At 49.5% G+C, this 27,685-nt stretch overlaps 1 protein-coding gene across 1 annotated transcript in view; it reads left to right on the top strand.

Moving 5' to 3' along the window:
• Positions 1 to 27,685, top strand: part of SHROOM2 (shroom family member 2) — a 109,214-nt gene that overhangs the window by 61,726 nt on the left and 19,803 nt on the right. The window contains 6 exon segments of the mRNA XM_073228026.1: positions 5,090 to 5,104; positions 5,849 to 5,965; positions 8,808 to 10,739; positions 10,741 to 11,189; positions 13,213 to 13,324; positions 13,453 to 13,535. Coding sequence (XP_073084127.1) covers positions 5,090 to 5,104; positions 5,849 to 5,965; positions 8,808 to 10,739; positions 10,741 to 11,189; positions 13,213 to 13,324; positions 13,453 to 13,535 — 2,708 coding nt within the window.

Below are 27,685 nucleotides of genomic sequence, written 5' to 3' on the forward strand. Positions count from 1 at the left end.
ATGTTACTGTTGAACCATCAGGGGTTGCAGGCAGTTTTGCCAGGGCCAGAGATGATCAATAGAGTCGGTTCCTATGATTTCCTGCCTCTTTGCTGATAGCCTTAAACCCTTTTGTGAGTCTAATTACTTCCACTAAGCTTGCATTACAGCAGATGAATACCCAAGGTTGGAAGTTCTTTGCAGGACCTGACAGGGTTAGCAGGCTGTGTGATGTGGTTACACATTTGAAGGGAGGAGGTTTCAGGTCTAGTGGCAGCACCTGTGTTTGCTAGGAACAAGTTTCCTGCAACATGCATTGGTTTCTGGATGTCATCAAGTTGCAGTGAATTCTGTACCAAGCTGGTTTTCTGTGTGCTTCCCTCTGCTGCTGGCTCCTTGGAGTTGTCCCTGAGCAGGTGGCTCAGCGAGTGGCCCCAACGGTGATTAGCACAGATGTTCTGGAAACAGCTACAAGCAATGGTGCTGCAAGAGTACAGGGGTGGCTAGGACATTGACAGGTTGTGTTCTTTCTACCCTGTCCTCCCCTGCCTGGGGGGCAGAAACCGTGGGAGCATGTGCGCGCGCGCGCGCGCGCGCGCGCGCGCGTGTGTGTGTGTGTGTGTGTGTGTGTGTACACATGCACACTAGCCTTACGGTGCTGGTGGATGTTGGCAAAAACCTGTGCTATTGAAAGGTGGTCTCAGATCATTTGCTCAAGCTTTGGGGGGAAAAGTTGATATTCTGAGCATTTTGGGGGATTACAGCCATTTGCTACAATGCTCGTTTTCTTTTTAAAGCAGTAGACCCAGAGGATTATGCTGGATACACTCTGATATGTTTGGGCTGTTTTTATTAAAGTCAGGAGACACATGAAAACCATGTAGGTCAGAATTGTTTTATTTTGGGAAAAGATTGCTTCTGTTCAGATTTAGACTTAGTGTATGACTTCAGCAGTTTCATCAAATGAATGTCTAATGATGTGAGACATTTCATATTCTAAGTCAAGTAGAGAGTGGTAAAAAGTTAAGGTTTTGTTTTCCATTGCAACGCATGCAAGTAATAGTTACAAAACATGGTTTGAAAACATTGGTGGTGGTTCCTAATATGCTAAGAGATGCAGAGAATGTTTCAGTTGTTTTTGCTTCTTTATTCTCATATAGGGCTCCCCGCGCTGGCTGCTAATCCTTAGAGCTGCTTATAGTTAGTTATCTTAATGGTTGCACGTTGCAGCATCCTGAGTTCAGTACCTGCTGTTACTGTGCAGCCTTTTCTATGAGGCACCCGGGGGACCACCAGAGGTTGAAACAAGAACTGGGCACCTGCCCTCCCTAGCAGGGAGACAAGGGGCACCCTGGCCTCATGGAGAGGAGCCCTGTTGCTTTGATGTATCAGTTTCAGCTGTTCAGGTCATTTGGGAATTTTTATCCTAATGTTCACATATAAAGGCAGGAACTGCTGGACTCTGAGCCCGTAGGACCTCAAACTGTATCAGGTGTGATGTCCTCATTCACGGCATTGCTTTGTCTGACCATGGCTGGGGAGAAGATCTGGGAGCACTCCCAGAGCATGTGCTCTGACCTGTGTTTTTACACATTCATGTAACATGGTTAGAAGGGCTGCAGCGAGTGGGGAAGATCACACCGTTAGGTCCTGCCCCGCTGCACCTGGCAGCCGAGTGGGCTAGTAGGTGTGGGCCAGAAAAGCTCCAAGTGCGATCCGACACATGTGAAGAGGGATAGAAGCAGAGCTCAGCAGAGTGTGTCCTGAAGACAGGCGTTGAGCTGCCCTTTGAGGGCTGAGCTAGGTTTCAGACACAGATAGAGACCTATGTCCGAGATACCCGGGCCTCCTAAAGAGAATGGTGGAGAGAATGCCCAAAGGGCTGTGCCCGGAGAGGCGCCAGAAGGTAGCTTGGGGCTAGGGCAGTGCTCAGACATGGGGTTGCGTCTGAATGACCAGGAGGACCGGGGCAAGCACATGCAGCCCACCCAGGTCGTCCACACGTGATGGCAATGCTGCTGGCCCCCCAGCACACTCCAGAGAACCTGGGGCATGGGCTTCCTTCCTTCCTGGGAGCAGCTGAAGGTTCTGGAGTGAGGCCAAGAGCCGGCCAGAGCAGAGGTGCAGGGAGATTTCTGGGAGGTGGACCCAGACAGAAGGCTGGTCAGGAGAGTCTTCCTGCAGTTTGGCAGAGAGGGAAGGAGGCGGCAGGGTCAGAGCGAGGTCCCTTTGTGTCTGTCTGTAGGCTGGTGCTTTTATGTGTTTCCTTTTTTAAAGACTAAAGAGGGTGTTTGCAGCTGCTCCTCTCCTCCAGCCCAGGTGCCCCTCCTCCTCATGCTGGCCTGCGCTCTGCTGGGGGACTTGTCCCTGGGTCTCTGTATCCTCTCCTCTCCCTAAACTCTGGGGTCTCCCTGCAGGGAGCTTGTCCTGGTCACCCCGAGGACTCATGGAGCAGTTGTAGTCTTGCCCAGGCCACCCTTTATCTAGAAGGCCTTTCCCATGCATGATCTCTCTCCTAAGATGCTCCCAGGGCACCTCTGTCAGTTGATTTTTCTCAAGTCTTCCCCAGCCCCAGTGTGCTCGAAGGCCACACACACACACTGTGCATGCCCCTCCACAGTCTCGGCCAGGGCCGCCCCAGAGCCGAGGCCCCGTTCCTCCCCTGGACCTCCTTGGCCTCCCAGCCATTGGGTCTGGGGCTGTAGACCCACTGAGCTCATGGGGGCCAAATGCAGACCATGTTTATTTGTGAGGCGGCACCTATTTGCTTCATTTGAAATGGTGAGGAAAATAATTAATAACCCAGCACTCATGCAAGTTTTGTGTGTGTGTGTGTGTGTGTGAAGGGAAGGAGAGGATTCTGCTCTGAGTCTTTATGAGAACGATAAACATTTCATTGAAATGTATTCTAATAATTCCTGTTTAAAAATGGATTTTTGACATTTAGAGCTATTCTTAATTTTCAGTGATAGCCTAGAGATTTTTAATATTTGTGATCTAACCGCCATCCTTTCAAAAAAACAAAAAAACCTACCATATAAAATTATTTTTTAAAGTTGAAGTAGATGTAATTCTGGTGTGTAATTTGTGGGAAATGTTTCAGGGGAACCCTTGTTAGGGTGGATGATGTCATCTTGGCTACCAGAAGGCCCAGTGTTCATGATCAGTGCTGTGGCTTTTCAGTATTTACCTGAAAGGAATATTATGCACTGATTAAGATTATATTTTGGAAGAGTGACAGTGGCATGGGACGATGCTCAAAAGCAGGTGAACTGTGCAAAGAAAGGCACGCACCACATCTGCAGGGTGCTCTCAACTGTCTAAAAGCAGGTGGGCGGAAAGGCACAGAGATGGTAGGTAGCTGTGTTATCTTTACATTTGGCTACGGGTTATTTTCCTTGCTCTGGACCTTTTAATCTTTAAATGTTCCACATTTTCTACAATGAGCATGTATTTTAAGATTTACCAACATCACTAGCCCTTTGAATGCAAAGGATTTCTCTACACCTGAGTGACCGTGGTGGGGGTGTGGCTGGGGGCCAAGGCTGGTTGCTTTTCCGGAACCCCTGGAATTGTGGAGCTCTGCACAGCGGGAAGCTTTGGTCACCCCCACTTCCTTCTGCAACCCCAGCCCACGCTGGCCTGCACCAAAGCACAACCTTGGGCAGTTGGGTTGCGCTGTGCAGCGCTGGGAGTCCTGCTCCCAGAAGGGGCTTCCTTACTGCCTCCGGGCAGGCCTGCCGTGGCCACGGAGGGAGGCCCCCACACTCCTGTTTGGCATTTCCCAGGCGGCTGTGTCCCGGCGGTGGCAGGACCTGCCAGAGCCAGCAGGTGTCCCCAGGTGAAGGCACTGCACAGTGCGGTTGGCTGGGAGCCCCCATTCACTCCCCCGCCCGGGGCTGTCCTAAGTGGACGGAGGTGTTTCCCGGGCCCTGTGTATGCTCCTCAGGGCCCCCGCGTTTCCCGGGACTGGCCGTTTAAAGCCACCCGAGTACATACTCGGGTGTAGGAAGAAACAGCACAGTCTTGTGGAGGCCAGGATCTTGAATCTGCTCTTTTTCCTTGAAGTGGAGCCAGAGGGTCTATGCCTGTGTGCGAGCACTAGGTGGCGCCAGAACGCCTGTCCCCAGAGCTTTCCTGTCCTGCACCGTTTCAGGAGGGTGGTGGACAGGTGACCAGGGTCCTCGTTACCAACACAAATCCAATGCTGCAGGTTGTCAGAGGGCTGACAGACTGTCTGGCACCTTTCCCAATTCCTAAGTCGTTCATCATGTAGTCTGAAATTCAGAGCACCTGATAAGAGCACATATATTTTAGGAAAATTTCACGGTCCTTGGCAGACATGATCCCATCAGTTCTAGGTTGTAGTACAACCCTCTTCACTGTGTTTCCATTGGTTTATTTATATTTTTTAGGAAAGCCCTCATTCGTATCATAACTGTTGATTGTCTTTTTGAAATAGAGCCTTCTAAAAAGGGAGGAAAACATTTATTTCACAGAGTGTGGCTGCTGCAGAAAGGCAGCCATACCCCAGTCCTTCTGGTTGCAGGGTGGAAAGGTCTGTTGCCACAAGGTTTAGGGCATTTCTTGTCCACGTCTTCTTTTTTTCTTCTTTCCTTTGCCTTCAGTTCCAGTCAGTTTAGCTTATTTTCCTCATTAACTAAAAGGAAGATGCAAGAAGTTGTGGCACAGAAAAAGCCATCTGAAAATGAAATTCGTGGGGCCAGGACCTTCCTTATGAGGATTTTGAGGAATTCTATGAGGTACAGTCTTGGTTTTACAATCAATTTACTTCTGTGGTATAACAAATTCGTCTGTTTTATGCTTTAGTTCACTGGAAACTGTTATAAAGTCAATACGTTCCACATCTTGTCATCCATGAATTTTTCCTCAATTATCTGAGTCATCAGAAGGTTATGTAATAAATACCTTTTGGTTTAATCCTCCTTAATATTCTTCATTGCATAGAATTCTTGTATTTTGCTTGCTTGGAAGAATGATGTACTTGAAGTACCTGAAGAGACTCAGTTGAGTTTTCCTCCACTCTTGATTGGGCTATAATCTGTCCACAGTGATCAACTCTGTCCCAAATTAAACAAGTGGCAGGTAGGAGAACAGAGCATGGGTGGGTCTCCTCACACAGCAGCATTCTCGTGGAGGCACTGGTACATTTCCCCAGCAGTTGGAGGGATTTCCAACTGGACATACCTTATTACACCTGGGCAGGTGTAGCCAAAACATTGATATGCCACCCATGGGGTGGTGGGGGCTGCAGGGGAAGAGCCCAGGAAGGCTCCTACCACCTTCCGAAGGCCTGGCACCAACAGCGTGCAGTCTGGGGCCTAGGCCATCGTGACATCAGACACTCCGAGAGACTCAGAGGCACACATCAGCTAGTCCTAGTGAACTACAAGATCGCTGCACTTACTTAGGTGAGTAGTCAACAGAAGCAGTGTGAACGCTGTGTGAGCCAGCTGAGCCGGGGACCGTGAGCTTTTCTCCAGGGCGGTCTTGTCTCAGGATGCTCAGGGCCCTGTGCAAAGCTGTGCTGAAACAGGAAAGGTAGAAGACGTCTGTGGTCTCATTGTAGGGGAGCGAGGTGTATTTACCTATTTAGAATAAATTTTGAGGACTTGGAGCTACTCCGTGTTTTGGGAGCCTGTGATTCTCACTGTGCATCGAGGTAGGTTCTGCACTAATAAAATTCTAAGAAGAGTGTTCGTGCACAGGTACGGCGGAAGGCCCTGGAGGCAAAGCTGTGAATCACGCGCCAGGAGCGTGGCCTATTTCTCCGCCTCCCTAGGCACGAACCTGGCCTTTCTGTGGCGTCTCTGAGTTGTCTGTGTTCCTTTTCAGGAGGAATGCTGAGCTGGAGGCCTCACTCCTGGCACGCCACCAAGTTCTCCGACAGCCACCTCGACACGTCGGCATCTCCGTTCCCCTCGGCCAGAGCCTGCCCCGCCTGGCGCAGCCGGCACCACGTGAGGTAGGTGCGCGTTTCCTGCCAGCCTGGAGAGTCGGAAGTTCTGCATATGCTCACAGCTTCCCAGCCCTGGCAGGATAGGACCTTTCTTGACTTCAGAGTGACTTGATTTTTCTGATGAGGAAAGGCCACTGGCAGGACTTTGTAACTTCTCACTTGGCAGGCAGATGTACAAGTCTCGAAAACAAAAACGCCAGGAGCAAGGGTGAACGAGAGTGCTTTTCTCAAGCTATTACGTTGCTAGATCAGGAGCCTGGGGACCAACCTGTTCTGGCTGAACCCTTTGGACCAGCCTAGTTGGTGGTTCTGAGCCGAATGGGACAGCTGTCCATGCTATGCCACCACCCTTTTGAGACTTTTACATGTAGATTGGAAAGCAGAAGGTGCTTATGGGTTGGGCAGGTGTATTTATCGAAAGCTCCCCAGGCAATTCTGTTAAGCCTCATACCTTCCCTGAAAGCCCCAGGGCTGTGCTGTGTATGTAGAGGAGAAACTAGGGGCTTCACAGCCACATGCCAGAGCAGTGATTAGCTTTCAGGGCCTGGAAGTGGTGTCTCACTGAGCATAAGACTGAAATGGTGGAGGGGGAGTTCTGGTCAACCTTCCTACCCAGACCTGGCATTTCTGGGCCAGGAGGGTCAATGTCAGCTGGGCGTCTGTCAGCACCACAGGGGTGTTGGCTTGCGGAAGCTTCTAGTAGGCCCAAGGTGCTGACTGGACACCTCAGGATAGTGGCCAGTGTCCTCACTAGTCCCCTGTTAGAAGGATGACAGTAACAACAAATAGTGTGGCTTTGGGGTGTGTGTGCATGTGTATGTTCATGTGCTTGTATGTGTATTGGTATACACTGTGTGAGTATGTATGCATATGTGTATACATGTCTGTGTATCTTTGCTCGTAGGAGTGCCTGCGTATCTATGTACATACCTGTGTATCTGCTTGTGTGTATCAGTATACATTATGTGTGTGTGAGCATGCATGCGTATTGGTGTGTATGTGTTTCTGTTCATATGAGTCTATCAGTGTATGTGTGCGCATGTATGAGTGCATGCATATCTGTGTATATGCATGTGTGTATTTGCTCATGTGTATTGTGTGCATGATAAATGTGCTTGTCTGAGTATGTGCGTCTTCCTGTGCTCGTGTGTGTGTGTATTGGTGTACATTATTTGTGTATGAATGTGCATGGGTATCTGCGCACATGTGAGAATGTATTCATATCTAAGTGTGTATGCATGTGTATCTGCATGCACGTGTGATCATGCACACATATCTAAGTGTGTTTCTGCCTCTGTGTGTTTGGAGTGAACATAACTACCTCAGTCAGTTTGTGGCTGTTGGTAAATACTGGCCTGTAAAATTGTACTTAGTGAAGGAAATCCATCTCAAATACAACATTACCTATTTGAAGTGATAGGAGATTATGGTATTGGGAGCCTAGGGTATTTTTGAAAAGCCACAGTCTCAGTTGAGTGGTAAAGCTGAAGTGAAATGTGGGCCTTTTATTTCATTATTGAAGTGACTTCATGTAACAGGATCACCAGAAGCCTATTTGGTGGTTTCTTGATTGAGCAGACACATATGCTGCCCACATCTGTGTTAGTGTTATTTATAGCAGGGCTCAGCAGCTCATGGATGAGTGGTGGGGTGGGTGGGAACATGGGGAAGAACATGCTCCATTTCTGAGCAGGGTGCCTAGTCTGTCCAAACAGGAAAGGGTGTATAACTCAAACGGTCATCTGCCTGGATGAATAGTTTTACCATGGAGAGCTGACAGCCTCACATATACACTACCACTATCTTAGAATAATTAAGTCCTTAATTAATCACTTATCACCTGGCTTATTGTAATAAATCTGATGGGCTTTTTTTTTTGCTCCTTTGAGACTTCATCCTACTTATGAAGCTGTGTGTGTGGCCTTCAGGTACAGCTCCACTGAATAGTCAGGTTTTGCCAGTCCCCTGAGCCCACTGGGTCTTGCTGATGAAGCCTGTCAGTTAAGTTCACTGTTGGATATTCCATTGACTAAGAAGGAGCTCTTAGTACTTCAGTATTTGGGTTTCAGAAAGTAAATATTATCCCTGAACTTTCCCTTTTAAGTTATAAATCTCATTTGATTGCTTCTTTCGTGTTAATAATCCATAAGAAGAATCATTTCATATGGTGGACCAGGGGTCCACCAACGTGTTCTGCAAAGGGACAGATAATAAAAATACTTTATTCAGGCTCTGCTAGCCAGTGTCTGCAGCAGCTACTCAACTCTGCTGTGGTAGCTGGAAAGCAGCTGAAAATTGCAAACACATGGCTGTGAATGTTCTGATCAACCTTTGTTGAGGAACACTGAAATTCAAATTTGATAGCATTTCCGCAGGTCATGAAATATTACTCTTTTGATCCCACTGCTTCCCCACCCCAACCATTTAAAAACCTAAAAACCATTCTCAACTCAAGGGCTGTGGTTTGCCAACTGCCGTATGTACCTAGTGATGGGCAATGCATGTGTGTGCACATGGGCATTTTGCCTGCTGGTGACTGCTGTGGGCTGTGGCCAGCCTGCAGGTGTTCAGGTGAGAAGTGTGTACCCAGCATTTTAAGGTAACTGGGAAAAGGCCTGAGGTGGGCAGGACCCAGTCTGCCCTCAGAAAGTCACTCTTTAAAATGCTGACATCTACATGTGATGAGGTCACACTTGAGGTCCAGTGATGGTATTCTGGGAAGATTTTTCGCCACCTGGCACCTTGCCATTTCCTCGGAGGGCCAGCTCTATTAACGGTGTTGTTGTCTGCTTTTCCCTTTGTGACTTGATTGTAATGCAAACTGTGCCCTGTCGTTCTCATCCCTTAGTTGTTCTTCCCATGACCTGTCGGGCGCATGGGAGCAGACGAATCTGCAGCGCACATCTGACCATTTCAGCTCCCTGGGGAGCATGGACAGCCTGGACCACGCCCCCCAGCCCCACGCCTCTGGACGCCTTTCAGCCGCCAAGTCCAGTAGCAGCATCGACCACCTGGGCGGCCACAACAAGCGGGACTCGGCTTACGGCTCATTTTCCACTAGCTCCGGCACACCGGACCTCACCTTGCCCAAGGTCGATGGCTCCTCCGCAGAGAACATCCTCTACAAAGTAGGCTTTTGGGAGGCCTCCAAGGCAGGCGGCGCCCAGCAGGGCCCGGCCCCCAGTGACCCTCAGGGCCTGGAGGAAAGGCTGGGGAATTTCCCAGCCAGGGTAGAAGTCCCAGAGCCGGAGGGCAGCCCTGAGCCCAAGCTGGCCACTTCTGGGAGGTCTAGTTTCGGGCCTGTCTGGTATGTTCCAGATAAGAAGAAAGCCCCTTCTTCCCCTCCTCCACCTGCATCTCCTCTCCACAGCGATAGCTTCGCGGCCACTAAGAGCCATGAGAAGACCCAGGGCTCTCCGTCCTCAGAGGTGGCCAACGTGCAGCACTTTCCAGGCCTGACCCAGGCCCAGCCCCGGGGTGCCTGCAGGCTGCAGCCCACTGGGCAGCAGTGGAGACCTGCACACCCCAACAGCGGGAGGAGAGTGGCTGTACCCGGACTGGGCAGCCTCCCAGTGGTCCCTGGCCAGCTCCAGGCCTCTCTGTCCAACACGGATGTGCGTTGTCCACCATTGTCTCCTGGGTCCCAGCATGCACGCCAGCACAGTGATGAGAGCCCCTTCTCTCATGAGGGTGCTGGGCCTGCCATGTCACTGAGGGAGCAGCCATGTGTCGCCCTTACTGGGGGCGGTCAGGAGCTTCCCATTGACTGCTTGCAGGGTGACGACCCCACTCTGGTCCGGTGGCCCAGCGCTGCCGACCAGGAAGGGGACAGCAGTGGACATAGCCCCTACTATTGGGTGACCTCTAGACAGGGCCTTCAGGGAGCCACACAGGCCACACAGCTCCACGAGGAACAGTGGCCTCATGACGTGGCCCTGGGCACCCATGATGGCGACAGGGCTGACCCAGGGAATGGAGGTGCAGAGGGCTGCTTTGTGGGCATCGAAGAGCCCCAAAAAGCCGGCCCTGGGAACAAGACAATCTCAGATGGCGTCACGTGGGCTGATGGAGGCGGCAGCAGGATCTCTCCTTGCAACACACCCCTGTTGCACTCGCTGGCCCAAGGAGGGTCGGGCCGGCCTGAGAACGGCCCCGATGGTGGCCCAGAGAGGCCGCTGCTCGCCGGCCCGGCGGGCAAGCCCATGCGGAGAAGCGACCGTTTCGCAACCACGCTGACGAATGAGATCCAGATGCGGCGGGCCCAGCTGCAGAAAAGCAAGAGCGCAGTGACGCGGGCTGGGACCAGCGACGTGGGGGAGGACGCTGGCTGCTGGGCGGCGGACCTGGGGGGCACCACGGGTGCCACCCTAGATGGTTTCCCGGGTACCTACAGAGACCACCTGAAGGAGGCCCAAGCCCGGGTCCTGCGGGCCACGTCGTTTAAGCGCCGTGACTTGGGACCCAGCCCAGCGCACCATGGCGTGGGGTCCCCGGAACACAGGGCCGGGGACCACAGTGCAGATCTGGACATTGTCCCCCACTTTCGGGAGACAGGCCTGGCCAAGCCAGTGGCGTGTGGAGGTGGTGGCTCGCACATGCCCCGCATCGGAGGCCGCAGGCGGTTCACAGCGGAGCAGAAACTGAAGTCGTACTCTGAGCCAGAGAAAATGAATGAGGTGGGGCTCTCAGGGGAGTACTGCCCCCACCAGCACCCCAGTCCTCCTGGGGAGACTGTGGGCACGTTTGCCGACAGGTGGAAGTTTTTTGAGGAGACGAGCAAATGCTCCCCCGAGGCCTAGGCTGAGGCAGGTGCCCCACGGGTTCCCCAGCAATAAGCTGGGGCAGATGGTAGGCCCTGGGTGCGGGGGCGCAGAGGTGGGGCTGCAGTGGAGGGCCCACACAGCCTCCTGTGGGGAGAACGCCCGTGGGCAGGGCATAGCCGGGAAATTGGGACCATCTCAGAGACTCAGCACGTTTGTTGAGCACCAGGCCTCTTGGGGGAACCAGAGGACAGCCCTGGAAGCCAGGGGGTCTGGGAGGTATCACTCGGCAGATGACATCCTGGATGTGGGTCTGGACCAACATGAGAGGCCGCTGTACCTTCACGAGAGGTCCCAGTCATCGCCATCCACAGACATCTACAGACAGGTAAGCTCCAGGCCTCTGGCAATGACAGCCACCCCCATCCGCCATCCTGACACAGGACGCCCCCAAAAGGTAATGGCCCAGTGTTAGTGTGACTCATATCCAGCTGTTTGAGCATTACACGTACCAGCTCCTCACGGTCAGCCTATGAGAAAGGGACCCAGGGGCAGATGGCACTTTCACAGCAATTGTGAGCATCCTATTTTTAATTTTTTTTGTTAAGGTATCATTAATATACACTCTTATGAAGAATTCACAGGAAAACATTGTGGTTACTACATTCACCCATATTATCAAGTCCCCTGCCACACCCCAATGCTGTCACTGTCCATCAGTGTAGTAAGATGACACAGAGTAACTACCTGTCTTCTCTGTGCTACACTCTCCTCCCCCTGACACCCCCACACATTGTGTACTAATCATAATACCCCTCAATCCCCTCTCCCTCCCTCCCAAGCCACCCTCCCCCACCCCTCTCCTTGAGTAACTGTTAGTCCCTTCTTGGAGTTTGTGAGTCTGCTGCTGTTTTGTTCCTTCAGTTTTGCTTTGTTGTTATACTGCACAAATGAGGGAAATCATTTGGTACTTGTCTTTCTCCACCTGGCTTATTTCAATGAGCATAATGTCCTCCAGCTCCATCCATGTTGTTGCAAATGGTAGGGTTTGTTTCTTTCTTATGGCCAAATAGTATTCCATTGTGTATATGTATATGTCTTCTTTATCTATTCATCTACAGATGAACACTTAGGTTGCTTCCATATCTTGGCTATTGTAAATACTCCTGCTATAAACATAGGGGTGCATATGTCTTTTTGAATCTGAGAACTTGTTTTCTTTGGGTAAATTCCAAGGAGTGGGATTCCCGGGTCAAATGGTATTCCTATTTTTAGTTTTTGAGGAACCTCCAAATTGCTTTCCACAATGGTTGAACTAGCTTACATTCCCCCCAGCAGTGTAGGAGGGTTCCCCTTTCTCCGCATCCTTGCCAGCGTTTGTTGTTCCTAGTCTTTTTGATACTGGCCGTCCTGACTGGTGTGAGGTGATATCTCATTGGTGGGCACCCTATTTTTATCCACATCTTGAGTTCTCAGTCTTGTCATCTCTTGGTTCCGCTTTCTTTCCCCCTGATTAGCTTTCCCCTACCTTCATACCAAGCAAAGAATTTGGGGGAAACTCTAGAAAATGATACGTTTTCCTCTGAAATGAAAAGGGGTGCTTTATATAAAGGCTTAAGACAAAATGTATGGTAGCCACTCCTTGAATATTGATGTTGCTTAATACTTAAAGTAGTAGTTATTGTTTCTAGTATTCTTTTTCTTGCAAATATTTGTAAACATTGCTCTGGGACAGATATAATTAGAAAAGCAATCTGCTGAACCATTACTTTTACAGTAAGAGTTTTGATAAAACTTGTGCTAAACAGCTTACTTCCAGTCTTCTAGAAAACTACATGGCGTTCTGCATGCTTTAAAGTCCACAGCCTGGCTCTCTCTCCCTGTCTCTGCCTTTTCTGCTTCTTAAACTTGTATGTATATATTCCAAAGAAAAAAAATAGTCCTTGCAGCAACAGATGCAGCTTTTAAAAAGAAGCAGTTGGATTTAATACACAGCATTTGATCTGTGCATGTGAAGACAACTGCTTGCTTCTTTGTGGTGTCCTGGGCTGAAAGGCCAGTAGACACGCAAGGGGTTGTCTCTGCCGGGCAGGACTGTGGACTGTGGACTGTGTGGCATGGCCACTGAGAACTCCATGCTGGCTCAGTCAGGAGACAGGAAAATCCCAGACTGGCAAATCCTAGAACTTGAGGCTTTGCCCCAGTGAGCTGTAAGCAGCTGTATTTGATTTGACCATTTTGGTCAGTATGTCCCACAGTCTTCAGACTCACGTAGGAGTTCTTCCCGCCCAGAATTGAAATGGGCTGAGGGTCTCCTTCAGTCATTTTGATGAAACCCTTTGGATGGTGGAGCTCACCCGCCTTGCGGCCGAGTGTCGGTACAGGACAGCCAGCTGCGTCACTGGCTCCGTGGTCCAGGCCTACAGGGCAAGCCCACAATGACGGGGTTTGTAATAACAGATTTCTTGGAGGCAGCTTGATCACTTGGTGTCTCACTGCTGCCCTTGCGGGAAGCCTCGGCCGAACCGCGATGGCAGGCAGAGGGCCCTGGTGAGCGCCGAGAACGTTCTGCATTCCGGGCCGAGGAGGGACGTCACACTCCAAGGTAAGTGGATTCGGATTTGGGGTGGCTGAGCAGGCGTCTTGGGGATGGGCTTCTGTCTGGTGGGTGAATGCTTGGTTAGCATGGTCAGCTATCCGGTTATGCCAAACCCAGCGTGGTTCCTAAACCAGATGCGATTTCCCACATCCCTGGTGTGGGCTCCGGAGCATGTTTCGAGCTGCATACCACTGCCGGGAGAAGCCACCCAAGGATGGTGACGCCTTCCGATGCCATCGTGGTGGTTTTCTTGCTTAAAATGGCTGCTGTGTTTCCTGTACAGTAAGGTCTTTATGTTGGCAGAAAGAGAAATCCCATGTAGCATGCCTGAATGAAATGCTTTCTCCCGCACGCCCAGTTGGAGGGATGCTTTAACTCTCTAAGCAGCTAGGTTCCTGGGCACACTCTTGAAATCACAGCTGCCTTTAAGGATTGTCAGAGAGGAGTAGGGACTGTCCTTTCAGTATTGGGCCTACTTAATGAGTAGTATTGAACTTTCAAATAGAAGTTCCCCACGGTGTGAAAGAATCGTGGATGGCAGTGGAGTATTACAGTGTCGTGTGCCGTGATTCTAGAGTGCAGCAGGGATGGCTATTTCATTGCAGCGAGGATGGAATTTAGGGTAAATACACTGTGTTGTCTTGCACATGGGGGTCGGGCTATAGATCTCTATAGGAGCTGTGGTATAACCTTATTTCCTAAGGGCTGATGGAGGGGGAAAAAAATCTGACTACAGATATTGTTGCCTTGAGAATCTCTGGTGACTGGTGCCATATTCAAATTAAACACTCACTTCAGATTTTAGGGTTCTGTTGCAAAAAAGTAACTGATTTAAATATCTGCATTTGAGAGCCTTACATAATCAGTTTTATTTCGTTTGGCTTTAACCTGAGTGCTGTTAGCCTTCTCCAGCAGTATCAAATATTTATGTGGCTCTGAGGGACGAAGACTGGTATTTTGTGTATGCCATGCAGAAGTCACAGCAGTTACCTAACAGCATAGCTGAGACCAAGAAGCCCTGGGTAAGAAAGCAGGGCTGATCAGAACATGCCTACGGAATTCAGCAGTGTCTGAGCAGCACAATTACAGCTTTATTACTATGGATTCTGAGGTCACGTGTGAGCGCCAGCTGTAATCTTTTTCTGAAGCCCGCTTCCAGGCCCTGCTGCAGTGCAAGGCAGTCCAGGGCAGTCAGTGCAGCCCGACACGTGGTCTCCTGCTTTGCCTCTGCGCGCATGCCAGGAGCACTTACGTTAAACTGCAGTGTTCATGGTGGTGGTTGGAGTTAAGCTTGCCTGCTGTGAAGGGAGACCTCATACATGGCTATGACGTACATCCTGTATGTATGTCTTTTGTAAATGGCACTATCAATAGGGAAAGGGTCAAGAGAAGGGGGGTGGGCATATGCTTCATTTATCGAGGCCATGTCTTCTAGCAGAGAAGGTCTCAAAGCTTTCTGCTTTTGAGTTACAAACCCAGCAATCTTTGAATTGTGTGCACTTCTAAAAGAGAGACAAAACAGTGAAATTCTAGAATAGGATCAACTGAAAGGCCATTTCAGTTCTTTTTCAGAGAATTCTTTGTGAAATACTGCAAGACAGTAAACTGGAGATGTTAAATTTGAGAAGAAATTAGAATTAAGTCAGAGGGCTTCCATTTGCCTTACAGATTTTGTTTTTCATGAGTAAAGATTTAAAGATGTCTGTTCTCTATGAGTGAAAAACAATGTAAACATGTCTGTGTAAAGAATATAAATTTCTGCTCTGATAACTAGTGCATGGCAGTGGAAAATGCTGCGTTGTGTTCTGTTGAAATAACAGAAGAGCAGTAAGATAAGAATTTTTTGTTGGTTTTTCATGCAAATCAAATTGGGAATACTTTTGTGAGTTTCAAGATACTGTTCTACATGAACACAAGTAGGACGGAGATTCTGCCCCCAAAGGACCTCACAGTGTAGAAGGGAAGGAGAGACACTCATACTTAGAATTGGAGTGATGGCAGACACATAATTACAATAGTAGTCAAAAGTTCCCTGGTGCTTCAGAACCATGCAGGAAAGAGGGTGAGGTGGCTTCTTGGGTCATGGGGAAGATGGATGGTGTTTGAGCTAACATAACCCGACCCTGGTGCAAGTCCAGCAGTGTCTGCTTACCTCCAGCTTTTGCTGTTGTGAGCAGCCCCCTTTTACCTGCTCCGTCTTATCCTTCAGCTCCCAGAATTTTCAGGGGTCTTGCACCAGTTGTCCGAGCTCAGTTGTCATGAACAGGAGTCCACTGCCTTGCAAACACTATCCCTTGTGGACGTGGGGGTCTGGGAAAGCTGGGTGTAACAGCTAGCTCAGGCTGCATAACAAACTAGCAGAGATGGGGTGGCATCAGTAGAAATGTATTTTCTCACACTTTGGAGGCCAGAAGCCCAAGATTGAGGTGTGAGCAGAGCTAATATCTCCTGAGGCATCTCTCTGTGACTTCAACATGTGGACTTTGGGAGATACATTTAGTCCATAACACTGGGATAAATGACCTTTTTAGTAACCATTCTGCTTCCTGGGTGGACACTCTCATGGATACACTCCATCATTGAATGATAAGGTCATACCTGATGTGGAAGCATTTAAGATACAGGGAGAAGGGAGCCCCATCCTGGTGTACAGCTGGTGAAGAGGGAATTAGGAGAAACCTCTCTGGAGGGCTCCTTGGCATGTGGCTGAGCCTCCAAGCTGCACAAGGCTTCTGTCCGATATCTCCACCCTGAAAAAGCGTCCTCCAGAGCGTGGCCTGTGCACCACGCAAAAGGCATGTGGCTCCAGTGCGCGCCTGGTGGGTGCATCTAGGCCCTTGCCTGGTTCTCCCAGAGCTCCCCGCTGCCTGAGGGTGTCCTGTGCAGAAGGCAGACAGGAGCGCCTTTCCGAGGCCAGGGTGATGGAACTCCTGAGCTCATTTTGTTCTTCCCGTGCCCTCCTGGCTGAGGCACTGCCCTGCACCACACCTCATCCTTTCACTTGGTTGCATAGGCCAAAGCCCCCTTGCCTGCTGCCCCTCTCAAACCCACCACCTCACTGCAGTGCACCATTAGCTGATGAACTGTGCCTCCAGGCTCTCTGGGGTTGGTGGTGTCCCTGTCTCTGTCCAGGCTGTCCTCACTAGCCCAGACCACTGTGACTGTCTCCTCACTGCCCCATGTGCCTCCACGGCCAGCCCCCGTGGTCCTTTCTTCCCTAGCTGCTGTGAGCTGGTCTTGGGAAGTCAGTGAGATTAGATTTGTCCCCATCCTCCACATAGTCAATGGCTTCTCATTGCACTTGGAATAAATTCAAACTCTTTACTATGCCCTGCAAGTTTCTATAGGCCCTCTCTTCTCCGAGGTGTCCTTTGTTCCTCTCCCTTCCCATCCCTAAGCCAAGACCCATTGCTGCCTTTCTGTCCCTTGAACAAGCCAAACTCATTTCTCCCTCAGGGTCTTGATGCTTCTAACGCTGTCCCTGGGATGTCAGAAACCTTCTTGGGACATCTGCCTAGCAAACGGCAGCTGGATGGTCCTGCTGAGCTTGGGAAGGGGACTCTGTATGAGCATAGTGACTGACAGATGGGCGGACCGGTTGTCAGGTGGGTGAGTGGATAAGTAGATGGGTGTGTGGATGTGTGCATGGGCGGGTGGATGGAAGGAAGGATGGATGGGTAGATGGACGATGGGTACCAGACTAACATTCCTTGAGTCAGTCCTTGACTGTGATGAATGATGACTCCCTATTGGCACATTCTGTGTGCTGAAACATAAGATTTTAGTTTACACAGCAGTAAGTTGAATGGGCTTTCCTTGTCTTACTGTGATGGCCTTGCATTCAGAATCAAGACATAAATGTCTCAGTAACTTTGGCCACGTGGACTGGTTTTCCAGTGCTGGATCTTAAACCTGGTAAGAGAGCTACATTGCTGTCCCATGGTTGGTCACTGCTCCTCAAATTTGAGAGTCCTCGTTGAGGATTGCATTCCAGTAGGCTCTGGAGACAGAGGCCAAGAGGTGCTCTTCGGGATGGAATGGGGTGGAACATGGCAGCTGTGGGTGCCGGCAGATTCCATCTTCACTGCCGCCTTCCAGCCATTTTCACTCCAAATTGGAGTTGCTGCTGCCAGGAGGCTGGTGCTGCCCTGCAGCCTTGTGTTTTGTCAGGACAGATGGGAGAAGAGTGGGGAGAAGGAGAGCCACAAAATTGAATCTGTATGTAATTGAACTCTTTAGGGAAAATGCACTTTAATACAAAATTCATCAAGAAACTTAAGCACGCAGAGGGTCACTTTCCTGTACGTTTTCTGCAAGGTGACTTGGTTTACAGAGGTTAATGCAAAGACTGATTATTTTCATTTACTCAACAAGTTTCTTACAAGTAGATTTTCAAAGTAAGAGATTTGCCATCCAAACCTTACCCCCATTTGTTGCTTTAGGGAAAATGATTGCTTTTCCTGGCCTTCAATTATGTTAGGGACAATTGAGGGTGTCCATTCTGAATTGCTCTGCTGGGTAGTTAGGAAGCCCAGGCTTGGAGAACAAGGCCAAAGGCCAGCATGGAAGAGCTCCAGAGCTGCGCCCTGCACCCGGCAGGCAGTGCCCAGCACAGAGCAGTTGTGTCTGTGCACAGAGTCCTTGCAAACATACCTCCATCATCCCAGAAACGAGAAGCTGCAGCCTGGGAAAACACTGTGCCCGGGGCCTGAGGGTGTCTTTTCACATGTTCATAACTACATTTTCTCCAACATTTATACCCATGTGTCTTTAGGAAACGCAGAGTCAGGATGGGTGACCGCAGGCTTGTTTACTTGCTGGTTTGGTCTTGGGGCTTCACATTATTTGGAAGGAAACACTTTAAGGCAGGAGCTGGAGGGTTACAGGGTCGGGGACTGGGGAGAGGTCCACAGAGCACCCGCGTGGAGGGAGAGAGTGCAGGCAGAGGGGGGTCGTGTGAGCTGCAGGAAAGGCACCGAGAGCGTAGGAGGAAGCAGGGACCCGGACTGAACCCAGGCCCTGGGCAGGGAGCAATCCTCTGTGGGCAGCACATTTGAAATGCAGGTCCTCTTTCTGGTCAGATTCTGAAGAACATGGTCACCCTGGCAGCCGGCGGCTGACTTGGCTCTTGTTAGAACAAGCAGGGTCACCTCCTTGAGGGTGGAGAGCCTTCCACAGCTCACTCCCTCTGCTCTATGCCCTCTTGCTTGTCTTCTTCCCAGCTGGCTGCTGTCTTCAGAGTTTTCTTCTAACAGCCAGAGCACACCGACACCCATCATCTCCTGGGTTCTTCCAGCCATGCTGCCTTCTGCGCTGTTTCTTAGGGGCCATTTGCTGCGCAGAGCTGAGAGGGCCTCGGCAGAATCCACTCGGATGGCCCGCTGATTTCAGGGCCCCTTCACTAACACTGTTGAACTGGCAAAGCGTGGGCGGTTCAACTAAAAGAGCCCTTTAATTCTTGTCGGCTCTCTGGCACATTGTCTGGTTGAGGTGGTTATATGGTGACTCAAACAGATTCTTGAGCTGTCAGATCCTGTCTCCTGTATTTCCTAATGGGACTTAGCATGGCATCCTGCTCCATCCCGATTTAGTTGCCTTTGTTACCAATCATGAGTGAAGTTAGATGTCTTAATGAAACCCATGTGATTAGCCCATGTCAGAGCAAAAGCACACCTCATCCATGAGCTGTGGACAGTGACTTAGTTCCTCCCCTGTGGGAGCCACAGCCACAGTGGCATGGGAGTGGCCCTGCAGGGTAGTAACAGATGACAAGTTCTCCCAGATATGAAGCACCAGTAGACTGAAAACAGGCCTCAGAGACACAAGTAAGGTGAAGGGCAGGTGAAGTGAGCATGAGAGAGTGGAGGGCAGGGTCGTCCATGCAGGAAGGGGCTGCAGCACATGGGTGTATCCACAGGGCAGTGGGGCATAGGGACATGAAATGGAGATCACTGTGCAACTGCAGGCGGGGTCAGGCAGGGTCAGCATGGGACTCTGCAATCAACCGGATGCCTCACACACCCTAGAACTTCGGCAAACGCTTTGTTTGGCGTTGGGTGGTTACTTCTAGGGACTGTGTCATAAACCCAAGATTACAGGTGGACGTAAAATGAGCTGTGGGTTGGTTTTCCCCTTCATTGTGCCATCTGGCTTAATATGGCTGGGGACTTGAACCTTGTATCACACACCCTATGTGTGCCATGTCTGATACCTAGCATAAATGGGTGAAGCTGCATAAAATTTGTGTAGTTAAGCTTTTCTGTGTTCCTCCCTACTGTAAAATATAAAGAAGAAGACACATGAGTCTTTGGGGGATAAGCATAAAAGCCTTGGGAACATTCCCCCTGAAGTCAGACATCACCGGTGAAGCAACATGAAGTACCAGGGAGCCTGGAGTCCCAAGGAGCCAGAGTCGGCAGAGCCTGTGTGAGCTTGCCTGTCAGGAAGCAGCAGGCACAGACAGGCCAGCTGTGGAGAGCGTGGCTAGACACCTCTGCGCCGTAGGCAGCGTGACACGGGGGCTGTGGCAGAGCGGGGCTGCGGGACCCTGAAGGAGCACGCGGCCTGTGGGGGCAGCTGCCACCGCGCCGAGAGCGGCAGGCAGAGAGCTGGGTAGGAGCCCTCTGTGTGTGTTCTGAGGGCATCTCCTCCAGCGCAGGGAGGAGGAGACATTCATAGTCTCCTCATGCCTTTGGTTTTGGCTGGCATTTGTAGGGGTAGATGGCTCTTTTGTTCTGTCATTAAGAGCAGGGTGCAAGCTCACTGTGCTGGATGACATCTGGGGAGCTCTGCAAAATTCTCCTTGCTTATTTTTTTGTCAGAATGGGAGAAATACTGCAAATTAGGGTGGAGATTCTGTGTGTGTGCACATCTGTGTGTGGCGGGTTTGTGCCCATCCTGGTGGTGTGCATGTAGGTACCTGCAGTTTCTGCAGATTTGTTTTTACCAGTTAGTTAAAAGTGCATTGAAACTGGAAGGCAGTGCCTCTCACTTCTGCAAGCCAGGGAGTGCTGGTGTGACTGGCAGCCTTTGTATGCAGGAGCAGTGTTCCTCCAGAGATCTACAGTCCTGCCACCTTTCTTCCCTGCAGAGGGTTACAGCGGGGTGGGGGGACGCTGGCTGGAGGACAGCATTGCATGAAGCCCCATCTTGTCTTCTTGCCTTGCCTTTACTGTGTCTGTAGATGTACGAAATGAACATTTTTCAAAACCGAGACGTGGACTGTGGATACAGAGAGGAAATGGTGAGTCAGCCACATTGAAAAGTTGGGGGTGGTGGGGTAAGCAGGAAATCAGGTGTGTGTGTTTAGTCATGGAAAAACACTCTGTAGGTAAGTTCACATATAGACTGCTGTAATTGGAATGAAAAACCTAAATGGAGAAAAGGCAATCAGTGTGGATCTGAGCAGTGTTTGATTATTGGGTTTAGCTCTCTGTGGTGTGATTGACAGATTAGAGGCATATCTTTATGTGTGGGTTTTACTGTATTAGTACCTTTGGATTTTTTGCTTTTTAGGTTGTGATTAAGAAAACATTATTAAGTGTGGCCACATTTTATATGATTGATGTGCCTTTGCTTAAGTGAAGGGTGCTTGTGTGTGTGTGTGTGTGTGTGTGTGTGTGTGCGCACGCGCACGCAGGGAGGCTGCCATTTTCTCAAGGAAGTTGCTGCATAATGTGTGTGTGTGCATGCACACACATGCACACAATTTGGGTCTGCACTGACTGACTCACGTGGATAGGAGTCATGTGAAATGCATGTGTAGTGGCCCTATTATTAGGTAGAAGGGTACAAAGGAAAAGGGGTTTGAGGAAGAGTTTTCAGAAATCTACCTGGCAGCATTTATAATTAAATAGCCTGCTGCCTGACATGTTGTCTGAACACCCTTCTGTATTTTCACATGTCATGTAAAATATCTGAAGATTTGGCACTGATCTGATGAGCGGCTGGCATATTTATTTTCCTTGCAAAGCAGAATCTCTGAGGGTGTATTCTATAAATATTTTTGGTGATTACATTGCAGAAAAGTATTCCATGTGTGGTAGAAAGAGGGACATCTCTGTGCTTGTTTTTGTTATGCACAGTGGAGAAAACATTTTACACTTTCTCCCTCTCTTCCCTGATCTATGTCTGTCTCTCTGACACACACATAAGAAAAAATATCCCTTTTTCCTTAAGGAAAAACATTCACATGGGTATTTTCATCATGAAACACATGAACAAAACACAAATACATGAACAAAACACAGAAGCAGTGTTTTTATGAAGAGTGCTTGAAATAACCATACATGTTGCTGTTGACCATCGAGGTCACATTAGGCTTCTCTTGCATAGCTGGGGTGATGGGTGCCCCTGCAGATGTATGCTCACTGACTCTTTTTTGCATGGACTGGCTGCTACCCCAAGGTGCATGGTGCACCTTTGGATTTTAGCAGAATATAAGGAAGCTAGTAGTTCCTATGGCTTTTTGGTGGCATCTGCTTTACTCTCAGAACCTTTAGGTCTTTACCTCTTGATTGTATTAGCATTCAAGATCAAAGTGGGGAAGTAGATGTGAGCTGGTGTCTTGTGTCTTCCAGATCGTCTTTCCCTGGCTGCTGTACAGAAGCATGTTTCCTAACTGGCTCTTTTTCCAGCGGGTTAGATAGTCATCATTGCTGGGAGGCTTGGACACATCTCTGCCTGTCTCCCTCCTCCCTTCCCATATCCCTTCCTGTCCCCCCTTCCCATCCCCATCTCCCCTTCCCCCTGTCCCCTTCCCCCGTCCCCCTCCTCCCTGTCCCCCTCCTCCCTTCCCATCCCCTCTCTCCCCTTCCAGTCCCCCCTCTCCCTGCCCGTCTCCCCTCCTCCCTGCCCGTCACCCATTCCCCCTGCCCATCCCCTTCCTCCCTTCCCGTCCCACCTCACCCCTTCCTATCCCCGCTCCTCCCTTCCCATTCCCTCCCCCCTTCCCATCCCCCTCTCCCCTTCCCATCCCCTCTCTCCCTTCCCGTCCCCCTTCTCCCTTCCCACCCCCTCCCCCTTCCCATCCCCTCTCCTCCCTTCCTGTCCCCCCTTCTCCCTTCCTATCCCCGCTCCTCCCTTCCTGTCCCCCCTTCTCCCTTCCTATCCCCGCTCCTCCCTTCCTGTCCCCTCTCCCCCCTTCCCATTCTGCTCTCCCCTTCCCGTCCCCACTCCCTTCCCATCCCCACTCCTCCCTTCCCATCCCCATCCTCCCTTCCTTGCTGTTTATTGTGGAGCTTTTGCCTAAAGCTGCTGTGTGCCAGGTGCTGTTAAGCCTGAAACACAGGGGTAGACAAGACAGAGTGGGTGCCATCAGTCCGGCCAGGGGGAGCAACATTAAACAAAAATAAGAGATGAATTAAGTGCAACCTGGGGACTTATGTGAAGTCCTTGTGGAGGTTCAGAAGAAGAAAGACTTACCTTTGTCAGCAGTCCCAGGAAAGGCTTCATGGAAAAGGTTGCACTTCATTTGGATCTTAAAGATCAGGAATGGTGTCCTTGGGGTTGATTCTGCAGAGTGCGAATCAAAGTGGAGATGTGGGAGCCGTGAGGCATGTATGACTGGGAAGGGCCTTTACCTGACATGTAGTAACGAACGAGGGTCCCTGAGGAGTGGCAGATCGCTCCAGGGGAGTGTGGGTGAGGACTGGTTGGGGGGAGGGTTATGTCTTTTTCATGCTAATTGTGACTAAAATGTGTGCATGTTTGTAACTCAGTAACTGAGGAGAGAGGAAGGTTAGAAGTGCCCACTGGGGGTCACCCCTCACATGGAACACTTCTTAACACTGGGCAAGCAACCACACCATGACTTTGCCTTCAGAAGAGTGAATGTGCAAAGGCTGTAAAGGGATTCACTCTCTACTTTGTTGAAATGCGGTGTTTGTCCACTATAATTGCGGTCTGGTTTGATTTGCAGTTTTAAATAATTTTAGCACAAACTTGGCCATGCTTGCAGACAAGAAATCTGGGTCTCTTGCAAGGTTCCAAGCAGGGTCATGCCTATGGCCGTGGAGCTGGGGCAGCGGCAGTGTACTCAGACAGGCTTGTGACCCACAAGTCAGTGACCTGATGGCATGTGACCGGTGCTTGATGACACTGTGGTGGGGTGTGGGGAAGAAAGGGCCAAGGACGTGTTATGCTGTAAAAACCGCCCTGTCCATAGCTAGATTTCTATGCACTTAGTCATATATTTTTTAAAAATATAAGTAGCTCAGGAGTGTGTTGGTAAAGGGGACAGATAATTAAGATAAAGCCAAATTCATGTTACTTTTTACCTGTGCCCTAACATTTGTAGTTCTTCAGTTTTTATCAACAGTAGAGCAAACCTAGTAAAAGTTATACAACGTACATGTGCCTAAAATTACTACAAGGTAAAGTAAAACATCTGCTGTAATGAAATAATTACCACAGTGACTCAGATCTGATTTCCTTCTAATTGTAATGACGTCAAATGACGGTTAGTGGATCTCCACTCTGGTTCACACAAAGATGGGCACAAGAGACCACTGCTCCCACTAGCAGCCAAAAGGGGACCGGGAGGGTTATAAAATTAGAGCTTTCATGCCCCAGCAGACCCTCCCTGGTGTAAATGAAGTCTCTCCTGTTCTCTCCCTTAACATTCTCTTCATACCTTCAGAATGCAGTCACCAGCTCTGTGGGGAGTTGGGAAGGAAAGGAGGACCCTGTAGGGTGTGTTGCTTACGTCATCCAAAAGAGGCAGAAATTTTCCTCTCTTCCCTGGTGAAGATAATTATTAACCTCATTTACAAAGCAGCAGTGAGTCAGTGATTACAGAGCAGTCCAGAAATGTTTAGTTGTTTTGAGAAAGTTCCTGTGAACGATGATTTCACAGGAAATCTAACTGCCTGCATCTCCAAAACCAACACACACACAAAAAAACCCACAGCTTCCATTACTATTCTGCACTGTGAACAAAATTTGCATTTATACGTCTGATGGATGTGCAGGGGAGACCATGATGTAGTGCCCATGGTATTTGCCTGCAAGGCCCAGAAGATAGCTGGCTCCCTGCCCTCTGCAGAGGCACACAGCCCAGGATTATGAGTGCGGAGACAGGGAACAATACAGGGGCTGCAGAGAGACCAGTTCTGTGGGCCAGGGGCGACCTGGAGGTGGGAGGCAGCAGGGCCGGCAGAGCCGAGGGCCTGTGTGCTAAGGAGCCAGCTCTGCCAAAGATGTGGAGGCAGCAGGCAGAAAGGTGAGCCAGAGAAATGAGCCCAGGGACGGCACAGGGCTCGACATGAACAGAACAGGTGGGATTTAGAAATAAGCCTCCACCTCTCAGACATGGAAACCTCATTGAGACACGGGGCTGGCTGTCTCTGCCAAGATCAAAATGTAGATTGGAATAATAGCAGGGTTGATGGGATTTCGAGAGCATTTGACATATATATGATACATATTAACATTGTTATATATCACATCACACTCAATACATGTTATACAGTTGTGTGTACAGACACGTGCGTATGGGTGTGTTTATATGTGTGTGTGTATCTATTTTTTTTTATCAGGGTTCTCTCCTATTACAGGATGTCTGTGCAACTGAACAGCCTGTAACGTGGCCTTTCCCCTTTGGATTAGATTTGTTTTGTTTTGCAATCCTATTGCCCACCTTGCATTCCCCATTTCCTTCCAAGTGGCCAGTCGAATGACAGCAGGAGGACCACTGGGCTCCAGCCCTGGTGGGGGGTGGGGCTGCACATCTCCAGGAGCCTCAGCTGCTAAGAGCCAGCACATCCTCCCTGCTCCTAGAGCTGCTCCGTGGAACCTATCAGCATGTCCTGCGTGAGCATGAGCAATCTAACCTTCACGTGCTGCGACTTGGGAGGGCGGCTGCCTGCTGGTTTCCCTTGCACGGTGACCTCACTGCTCTAATGTATACGTACCCATGAGCACCTGCAGGAGATGCTCCGTTGCTTTGGCTGGTAAAGTCCTTCAGTCTCCTTATTTTCTTGCTGGATTTTCCTATCACCGTTGACTTTATGCTTGAAAATACAAAAAAGGAATACATACACACAGATACACATACAACATGCACAATACATATAAACAGGAACACATGATCCACTTTATCCACAAAGTGGTCAGTTGAAACCTATTAGATGATTCCATATGACTCCAGCAGAATCAGAGATTCCCATTTTTGGACCCTTTTCTGTGATTTCCTGAACTCTTACCACCTGCAACAATAAAAACCAATTACTGGGGGAAAAAAGAACAATCAGTGGGCAAACATCTAGTAATGTATGCAGTTATGGGGTCACTAAGGTACATCTGTAAGCCACATAACATTGTATATCAACTTCATTGCAATAAAAATTTATACAAACAAATTAGTGGTTCTTTATGATTTTGAGTTTATGGGTTTGGTGGTGGGGAACACATCAAGAAAAAAATAAGGGGCTGGGGATCAAATTTGGTCTAGAAATTGTGTGTATGTAAAGCTGACTAAAGTTAGATGTTGGGATGGAGGACGGCCAGCTGTGGTTCTAGAAGGGATCACACAGCACACACGACTTGCCTGGAGATCGGGCTGCCCCCTGGTCCTGCAAAGGATGCCCCACTAGGAAGACGCGAAAGACCTCAGGGTGCCTTTGGCCTGAGTCATTATCTCCTCAGGGCACCCCCCCACCCCACCCCCACAGATGAGTTTCTGTGTCTGGCTGGGTCTCAGACATACAGCTCCTTTCAAGTTAATATATTAAAATCTGATTCCAGGTGGCCAAAGGCACTTAGATTTTAGCATATAAATTGTAGCCAATTCTCCATTTCTGTGAGGTGGTGGATATTTATTAAATAACAGGAATGTGGCCCTTGTGCATGGGTCTGTCAGTGCTAGATTTCAGGAGTTTTAACAGAAAAAAAAGTTCCAGTGTACCTCAAGTGTTTGAAATGAACATTGGGGAGGCCTTCATGAATTGTGAATTAGGTCTTACTCTCGGGAGAGGCTTCAGTGGGAGGGACATCAGGCATTCGTTCCTCCCTGTAGGCCAAAAGGCTTAGTTTGTGACGGAACACGTGAGCCAGGAGTTACACTTCTCAGCATGTGTGGTCAATTTGACAGTGTTTAAGTGTCCTTCTGTATTTTGTAACCAGACACCTGCTTGACTGTGTTTCTCTAAGCCATCCATTGCTGTGTTCAAGTTTTATACCTTAGTTTTTCTTAGCATGTATCTAATACATTTTTTAAAATCCAACTTCCTTGAGCTGGGTTAATGTTTCCTTCACCTCTCACCCTTGGCTGTTTTGTTACAGCTTGTTCTCTGTGCAGAGGCCTCCCTGAAGCAGAGAACAAACCTGCCCTCTGTCAGGGTCCCAGCAGGGCTTGAGCTGTCTGTCCTTGCGCAGGTGCTGAGAACCTGCAGCTTCCGCTTTGGGGCGGGGTCTGCTCTCTCTGTGCTAGGGTGGTTCAGGGCGGGGAGTGAGGCCCAGCTGGCTGACAAGGGGAAGCAGAGGGAATTGGGCGTGCTCTGGGTTCTGTGGAACATCCATTGCACCTGGAGAGGATCATCTCCTAAGGACATAGCAGCGGGACTCACACAGGGCACTGTCCTCACAGTGCCCAGTGGCCCGTAAGTCTGTGATACCCAACTGCAAGCATGTCCCAAGTGGCCGGGCCTCTCCTGGGCCCCAGCAGTGCTAGAATGAGGCTGTGGTGCAGGTGTCAGGGAGGGTCTGCTGTCTGGCTTGTTGGGTATAGAGCACAAGTACCATGAGAAGGTGGTCTCCGTTTGCTACCGTGTTAGATTCCCTTAACTCAGAGGTGGTCTGCCCAGCAGGAATCAGCTCTTCCACAAATGGAAGAGTGGTCAGTGGCTCCCTTTCTTTAAGCGGTGAGAAGCAGCAGTGTATTGTCAGAGGTACGGTGGGCTGATAGGCTGCAAGTTTGACAGTTGTTAGCCCGTGTGCTCTGGCTGTGGCACAGAGACATGCATGTAAATCATGCAAATTCATATTTGTTTTACAGGGATGTTTGTGTGTACATGCATAAATGCATGTATATGTGTGTGTAACAGAAAGGTAGAAATAGAAGTAATAAAACACAAGAGGATGGAAAGATCAGAATGACTGCAGCTTCCAAAAGAAAGTATGTTTTTGCCACTGGTAATAATACACTACTGATTTTCAAGGTTGTATTAATAAAGTGATTTGTGCACCATCTTAGGAAGTTTTATCCTTTTCCACAAGGCAATTTCCAGAAGTAAGCCACACAAAAATATTGTTGCAATCTGAAGTAAACATTTCTGAATATAGCCATGAGACTTTTTATTGTTTTTCAGAGAGTTTATAAATTTTGTCTTTTGCCTCAAAATGCAGTTTTGTGTGTGTCTGTGCATGTGC

The sequence above is a fragment of the Manis javanica genome, chromosome X (genome assembly GCF_040802235.1).
Source record: "Manis javanica isolate MJ-LG chromosome X, MJ_LKY, whole genome shotgun sequence".
Lineage (NCBI taxonomy): Eukaryota > Metazoa > Chordata > Mammalia > Pholidota > Manidae > Manis > Manis javanica.